Source organism: Mizuhopecten yessoensis, unplaced genomic scaffold (assembly GCF_002113885.1).
Source record: "Mizuhopecten yessoensis strain PY_sf001 unplaced genomic scaffold, ASM211388v2 scaffold715941, whole genome shotgun sequence".
Classification (NCBI taxonomy): domain Eukaryota; kingdom Metazoa; phylum Mollusca; class Bivalvia; order Pectinida; family Pectinidae; genus Mizuhopecten; species Mizuhopecten yessoensis.
In genome coordinates this window covers 12,309-21,362 of record NW_018479868.1, presented here as the reverse complement: position 1 = coordinate 21,362, position 9,054 = coordinate 12,309, and the positions used below count along the sequence as shown (strand labels likewise).

The following is a 9,054-nucleotide window of genomic DNA, read 5'->3' as shown; positions in this document are numbered from 1 at the left end:
ATGTTGACGCAATATTAAATCCAGGAAGATATCACGTGCAAATTCCATTTTGCTCAGAAATTGAACGTTGTTACTGATATTGAGATATCATGTACCGACGACTATTCTAGTTTATGACGACTTTTTCTGATAGAGAAATACGTACCAAATGCTACTGCAGTATGAGGTTGATTGTTGCTGATAACCACACCGGTCTTTTTCTTCTTACACTGGGCACACACACAGATAATGACGACGACCAGGATTACTAGTGCGAAAATGCATCCAATTACGATTCCCGCTATGGTTCCAACCCTAAAACATTAAAACATTTTATAAGGAAAAGGAAAATCATATTTAATATGATCATTTAATATCACTTAAACTTTGAAAACAATAAAACATGAATTCGATTCCTATGACATTAATGGTATGTCCAGTGATACTAACTATATACATATATTAACATCATACTTAACCTTAATCACGCAATATAAACATAACTATAGAGCCATGTTACTTAATGATTTCGCCCTGGGTTGTTATTCCGCTCTAGGAAACAGTAAAATATTACACTGGATAGTTCGCCTTTTGTTCATCCTTTTCGAACCTGCAGTTGGAATATAAGGACTGAATAATACGCATTTGTTCATACTTTTCGAACCTGCAGTTGAAATAAAAGGACTGAAAATTACGCATTTGTTCAGCCTTTTTGAACCTGCGGTTGAAATATAAGGACTTGATATCATTTATACTGATAGTTCGAAATATGATCATAAGATCGCCACAGACATGGTTGCAAAATATATCGCTCTTGGATTTGATGCCGGCTTTCATATTATGCATCACTATTTTCTACGGAAGCCCATGCTATCCATCTCCCCCTTAAACACATTTAATCAAATGATGTACCGAAGTCAATCATCTAGTATGTTGCCCTATCTGTTATTCAGAGCCTTTGCAACAAGAAAATAAAGAATATCTCAATCAGTAGTAAAACATTTAACAGTTTGGTCCTCTCGCAACGATAGTTCGAGGGAATATAGGATTCAGCATTTCTCAACGGAATGTAATGAAACTTCATACAAGTGTTTGGTATGACAATACCTCGAGCAAGTCTTCGTTTCGGGTTTCAACGTTTAAGGTCAAGTTAACTGTTACTATTTTCAAAACAAAACACTGTCAACGGAATTTCATGAAACTTGATGCACTTGTTTGGTATGACAAAACAATGTACCTTGAACAAGTTTGCGTTTTGGGGTACTGTGTTAAAGGTCAAGGTCACTTTTACTTTTTTTTAGAAAAATATCATCGCTCTATCAAACAAGTGTTTTACATGATAATACATTCAACAGATTCGTGCAAAAATATTTTTGCTTTTACATTTTTGTCGGTATTCTCATTATAGTTTTGTCTTTTTACGTCAAAAACACACAAAGATATTCTTATGCAAACAACATAAAAACTGCACAATAACAATCTGTTATCCATCGAAGAATGCAGTCGCGAGAGCAGATAATGATACATCATTGACTTTTCTATTCATTTCCATATATATATGTCATACAATGTGTGAACGCAAGGGGATTTTTATCGCTTGTGATGACTTATTACATATTATATCATCAAAATATCACATTATATCATGCCGAGTTCCCTGACATATGGAAATACCAGGTAACGGAAAGATAGATTGCACCGCAAAAGCAGATTAATTATTACCACATGTTAATTTTAAATTTCATTTTACCTATTTTAAATCGTACATTACATATTTTGCAACAAAATTAAACTCTGTAAACCTACTGTCGGGAAATGGTTTCCCAGCTATTGAGAAAAACCGCCGAGACGAGATTGTCTTTGCCCGTATCCGGATGGGTCATTCATACATTACGCATTCCTTCATATTGAAACGCGTGGACCAGCGTCAATGCATAGCATGTGGCGAACTATTTACAGTAAAACTTTTTTTATCTTTTTTTTTCCAAACTCTAATGTCTGAACAACTTTGTTTGTCTTGTCAAAAAGATTAATACAATCTATTAACTGTAACTGAGCGAGATCGTGTTATCTCAGTCGAGGGTTAAGATACTGTAACAAAATCCCAACCGAGGCGTAAGCCGAGGTTGGGATGTTACAGAATCTTAGCCCGAGACTGATATAACCCGATCTTGCTCAGTTACAGGTAAATGAATTTTTTTCTCGCACCTTTTAGTTCGATCAAATATATATTTTTGCTAAAAACTTCAAGTATCCCGTCTGGAGCCTCAAATCATAATGACCTCTTCACTACTTAAGCTACATTTGAATGCTTCCGCGTAAAAATGCTGTCCGTTCTTACATAGATGACAACGTACTTCATAGTGTAGATTATATTTTATCTACTACATAAGATATCTAACAACATCAAAACTAGACATATAACAACAAAACAGAACATTTATAATGCAGATTGTCAATTTCAAGCAGTTAACGCGCGGATGAACACATCGCAGTGTAAAAATTCCGCGAAATGTCACGTAAAGGTGCAAGACAGATCGGACGAGATAGAAAAATCTAGCATGGGGTATGACGTGGGATATCTCTGTCTGAGGTGCGAGAAATAAATAACCGTAGCCACTTTTGCTGTTCAAGTGTACGGTGGTCTTTTATCTGTTCGATTGTGTGATATAGTTTCTTTTACATTATTTCAGCAATGAATGTTTTAGCAAATGTTGTTTTGATCCTATAACACACATTGCTATTGATGACAAACTAAATAAAGCCCAGTTACTTTATGTAAGTTTGTCAGCAATAGAAATGTGTGTTATAGGACCATAACAATATTTGCTAAAATGTTCATTATATATTTACATTTTGATTGGGTGTAGTTACGCTTTATTTAGTCATTTCGAACACGTCTTCGAACAGCAGATTAAGTGTTGACAACAATGAAATTGATGACGTCACAACAGCGATTGATGACGTTACAATAGAAAATGTTGTTATAGTCTCATAACAACATTTGCCATCTCATTGTATTGCAATGTCTATCTAATTGGACCGGTAAGAATCCAATTGCAAACTATCTAAGGAATAGGTGTTTTTTTTGTTTTTTTTCCAATTTCAAATAAATTTTATTGTCAAAGGACAAATGGATTGGGCAGCAGGCATAGCCTATTTAAGCCCTATTATTTGGTTAGACAATGAAGCGATAACTTCAGTTGAGCACATGTGAATTAAATAGATGCCGAGGCCATCTATTATGATAAGTCCACTTGTGCTTAGCTGGAATTAATAATTCATAACCTGACCAAAATAGAAAACTAGTCCGTATATTTTCCGATTATTTTTCTGTGAATGCTTCATAATGATTTTAAACGGTAGTCTGATCAACGGATATGAAGTTATTTTTTTCTCAAAAAAGATAAACGTGTCACTAGTTAATTAAAGTAACAGCCTGATATTTGGATAAACCTTGTTTAACTCAACTTATATGCACTGTTTAAGATATTTGCATAGACCCGCCCACATACAGTGACGTTGATGGAAACTTGTCACGTGATATGGTGAGGTTATGAGATCATGACTGCAGTTTGTGTATACAACGGATATTAAGTGAATGTCAGTGCATATTGAAATGCTTGCAATTATAAGTAATTAAACGTTACCTAGTATGGCAACGAATATACTATTTAAAAAGGAAAACTGTAGCATCTTAAGGTACATATATGTTTTAAGATAATTGCGAGACATTCAGTTCATTTCACTGTAAAATATATATCTGCAATCTAGATTATAAATGATGCGATGTTTTTATATCATTGCAAATGAAAACAAATGGACATTTGTTTTATCATCACTTTGATTTGAAAAATTTCAACTTTCCCTGAAATTCCGTCATTATTAATTATAATTTGAATACACACACACACACACACACACACACACACACACACATACACACACACATACACACACACACATACACATACACATACATACATACATACATACATACATACATACATACATAGTATATGTCATACATATGTACGTATGTATACATACATACATACATGTATACATACAACAGTACTGGTTTTAGCAGCAGACATACTTACTCTAGTGAGCTACAACAGTACTGGTTTTAGCAGCAGATATACTTATTCTAGTGAACTACAATAGTATTGGTTTTAGCAGCAGACATACGTACTCTAGTGAGCTACAATTGTATTGGTTTAGCAGCAGACATACTTACTCTAGTGAGCTACAACAGTACTTGTTTAAGCAGCAGATATACTCACTCTAGTGAGCTACAACAGTACTGGTTTTAGCAGCAGATATACTTACTCTAGTGAGCTACAATAGTATTGGTTTAGCAGCAGACATACTTACTCTAGTGAGCTACAACAGTACTCGTTGTAATAGCTGCCACAACATCCCGAGCTGCAATATGTGTAGTATCTATAATTGCTGTAGTAGCCACTTATACAAAGTTCACTGAATGATTCTGAAAATAATTTGAAATATCATGTTATACAATTGTAAATACAACAATGTTATTAACTGAAATTGTATAAAACAAAATCGATGTTACTTACTAAAAACTTGTTTGTGACATTGGCTTTGTGTTTGTGTGACATTGGAGTTTTTGTTTGTTGTATGCTCCATTGGAAGTAATGTTTTACCAAAAATAGAAATTAACTAACATGTACAATCTTAAATTCATCAAGAGGAAGTGGGTTTTTTATGAAATCAATTTAATAGATGTATTATAATTACTACAAGTACGAATAAGGGAAACATATTTTTAAAGTTAGGGGTGAACGCATTATTAATTGCTTAGAACATTAAGAATGTTTTGTATAAATTGTTTATCAATTATCAAAATTAAAACTAGTAATCGTTATACATATAGAGGATGATTAATGGTTTCCGGTTGAAAACAATGAATATTTCACTTCTATGTCAGATATACCCATATTTTAATATACCATATGAGTGAACTATACAATGAAATTCAATGGAAAACACGAATAAAATTCTTCTATGCATTCCATTTCATAAAACCTCCTACAACGACGAAAATTTTACCAGATCAAAACAGTCAGGAATATAAAAGCTTATTCTCTGGTGCCATATTCTTACGACATCACGCTTGACGACTAACAAGGCTGTGTCATTTGCCATTGGCTACCAAACACAATTATGCGTTTCTGCTGTTATTTGGTAAGATTTCATCATCATTCTTTTATCATATGTTCACCCTGTCACTGGCAAAAATGAAATGAATATGCCGGTTATATTTTGAATGTGCACTAAGTTACTGGGATGTTTATGGTTGGTAACGGTGTATTTCCAAAACCGTTTACAAACAAACGGTATATATTTACAGTAAAAATGTTATGTATCACAACCAGTAATTGTTGTTGTGTGAGGTTTCGGATACTAGAACGATACGTTCATGTACCATGTCACCTTCATCAAACAAATGACCAGTGAAGCGTGTGTATCAAAAAAATGTAAAAGTATAAAGTCGAAGTCGATTCGGACATACTATAAGCGTATGTACACTTTGTTGTTATATATGTACGAAATGACGAATCATACCGACAATTCGATTCGACTTCGCTTTGCCTCATACCTAGTCATACATATTCGGGAAAAAGACTATATATTGTAGAAACCCACTAGACGTAAATATTACTTAGTATGTGTCATACATAGTTAATGACAGCGAATCCGATGTTTGCTCGTGGGGGATATCATTATGTATTTATGAATCTTTTAAAGTGGTGTGTTGAAAAACTTAATATTTATAGGTTTTAATTATATACGTTTATTACATTTTGTGGTATATTAGCATATATATGTAATTTAGACATTTGGTCTTTTACTGAATACCATATTGGTTCAGCTTAGAATTGTGTATCTTTGGCCCTGTGATAATTTAAATGAATAGTGTAAATGACCCTTTAATTGTATATACATTTAGTCAAATTATAGTAATTTAATAAGCTCAACTACTTTTATGCCTATGCTTACTGTGATAATAATTTAAATGATCATTTGTTTTCTATTATATCATGTTTTTAACTAACCCTTTTACTAACAGAGGACCCTGTGGAAGATTAGCTTTGGTAAACAGGTTTTTTATCCTCAATTAATAAAGTTTACTTTTATTATTATTATATAAACATGTGTGTTAGCCGCTCGTTGTATAAACAGCTTTTAAGAGATCTAATTGCTTCTAAACATCCTAAGCAAACACTTTCGTTATTACACCACTGTAGAGTAATTCCAATGAGTAGAGCAAAATATTTATACCATACTCTGACGTGATCGACATTACACATTAAGTAAAAACCCCATATTATGCCCGTGGTTTCATTTGCAAACATCTCTTGACGCAGCAAACATATGATCAAGTTGTTCAATAGTCATAGCTTGACAAAGGGACCAGTCGGTCTAGAAATCTTGCGACACGTTTAATACGTACATTGTTTGTGTAAAAAATGAAAACTTCGATATCATATTCTCAAGTTGCATTTTCCTTAGCAATTTGTATACGTCTCTCAGAAGGTATCGATCTCTGCCTTACCAGAATGGCCATAAAAAGCCGTTGGCTAATACATGGTGTCTACGAAGAGGTATTAGTAATCCAGTATTAAATCATAACACACTCAAAATTGCTTGAAAAAAAAACATTGTAGAAAAATTAAAATATATGACACACGCCGGCGTACTGTACGGTAAAGTTATTTGCTTATCGTAAGTACCACTTACATACTGATTTATATACTAGTAACTGGGTAAACAATCAAATAATCTGTGCCAATAGAACTATTTGCGCTATGAACTTGTAAGAAGGTAATGTCTGGGGTAATGTCAGTGTTGATTCTATGGATTTCTATAGAGTGTGACTGTCACGAAAATCTATATATAAAAAAGTCATAAGAAAAGTTCAAACAAGTCTATACAAAGAAAAGTATGCTCAATACACCCACTCGGCCTTTTAAACCTATTAAATGACCGTGGTCTATTTAAATGGCCTCTGATTTCTGTATATTCACAAGAGAATTTTAAATTAAGCAACAATGATTCAAAACGCATGACATTCTCAGAGACATTTCTTATTTATTGTTTGAATGCATTCAAACGTAACTACCCGCTATCTTTTCAAAAACACTCGTGCTATTTAAATTAACGCACATACGGGTATGTTATGAATCTGTTACAACCATCAGTCAAATGGTGATACGCTTATCATATCAAAATAGAGATATTAAGATTTACGTTAATACACACACCAAATCACCATTACACATGCATACGGATTTGTTCAATTCCTAAATAAATGCATCTGCCGATGTCAGTATAATATAATGGTTTCAATAAAATATATTATGTCCACGTAAACCTTTATACGCTAGTCATCGTTATGTCAACAGATAAGCGGATGACCAGAGATACCGATACACGTATAACTGGTTATGTTCAAATATATTAACAGGATCCTGCGATAATCCGATAAGAGTTTACAATTCAAAATGTAAAGAGAAGTCCAACAAAATCATATTTTACAGGTAGCAGCAAGAACTTCGATATTTCTTTTTATATGTAAGTGTTACCTACATTTAGGATATAATTTCGGTCATAAAAATCAGTAGAAAAAGTAAAGAAAAACGCTACAATTTTGTCATCATGTCATTTCACGGTTTAATGTGACGTCACAATTGGCGATATGATACTTTGCACGTTTTATATCAAAATTACATTTTACGTGTAGTTATGCTTTCAATAATAACTGGATTTATACCATTAGGCCATTAATGCGTTCTTTTAGTTCAGAGGCGTATGCGTATGTGCTGAAGGCGGTTTGTCGGCGTAATTGATTGACCTTAAACTTGGTATGGCGTCACAATGACGAAAATTGATATAAAGAAAGATTTCGAAAATATTTTGTTTGCAATAATAACAAAATACCTGATAATTATTGCTTGAACAATACTTGTTTTATGCGTTTGTGTTTTTAATTTTCACGGTAAATGTTGTAATTTCCGTTCCGAGATATGAAAGGTAAATTATTCTGTTAATTATTTTTCAAAGAAAAACAAAACTTTCATTCTAATTATTATGATCATTTCATTTTCTTTGATACCAATGGTACGATCAGGTCCACGGTGTCTGCTCTTAAGGTCAAACCCGTGGCATTTTGAGAACGAAATTGTACACGCAACCTGTTTTTTCCAGTGTCTATCTCATGATTGTTTTTTAAATGAACAGAATTAATTAATTATTGTGAGTTAAACTGTCATGCTGCTTTAAGGCATACAATTAGTCATTTAATGAAGTTGAGTTGTAAATATCCCTTTGAACAATTCCGTGAATAAAGAAGTTTTAGTTGGGAAATTATGTTGATTTGACACGACAGAAAGAAATAACATGACAGTGAATAACGTCTACATTAATCTGTTTTCCAGTTTACTTGATTTGTCATAACTTAAGATAAATAACTTAATCTAGATAGAATTATGTTTATCTTACCTTCAAACACAGCAAACAATATAAGAAAGAAGATGTAAATGTACGCCATTTTGTGTCGTCTATGTTATAGCAAATCTGTGTAGGGGTACAGGTAAATCAGACGGGTATTTAATTTGAGAGTGGCTATTTACACTTGTCAATATTATGTTGGTTGTCCTTGGTGACAAGTACGTAGTAAGTATTAACACACAAGGAAGACATGATATATACGGCAAGTGACATTGCTCATTGACGCATGATTCTTGTTTGCTATGGAGTTCACACTTATGGTAATGATTCATGTTCTTATTGAATACAGCCCGTACTAACAGTTCTACATAATGACCATATTAACCAATACTTACACTGATTCCTCGTGTTATAATTAGGTTTATACAATAAAATAACTCTGTTGCGCAAGGTGCAAGTTAAAAAATCTTTAAATTGTAGCCCACACTAACGACTCTAGGTATGATATATATTAGTCCCCTACCGGGTGATGGGTGGGGTATATAGGATGGCCTAGTGTAAAGCAAGTACGTTACTGCGACCTATATATTGATTTCT

At 33.3% G+C, this 9,054-nt stretch overlaps 1 protein-coding gene across 1 annotated transcript in view; it reads right to left on the bottom strand.

Moving 5' to 3' along the window:
* The window catches only part of LOC110441410, a 25,390-nt gene extending 16,790 nt beyond the window's left edge, over nt 1-8,600 (bottom strand). The window contains exons 1-3 of the mRNA XM_021484531.1: nt 8,509-8,600; nt 4,357-4,471; nt 146-294 (exon numbers count right to left, since the gene is read on the bottom strand). Of these exons, the coding sequence (XP_021340206.1) occupies nt 146-294; nt 4,357-4,471; nt 8,509-8,557 (313 nt within the window). The 5' untranslated portion in view covers nt 8,558-8,600. The remainder of the gene's footprint in view (nt 1-145; nt 295-4,356; nt 4,472-8,508) is intronic.
* Nucleotides 8,601-9,054: the final 454 nt, after the last annotated feature.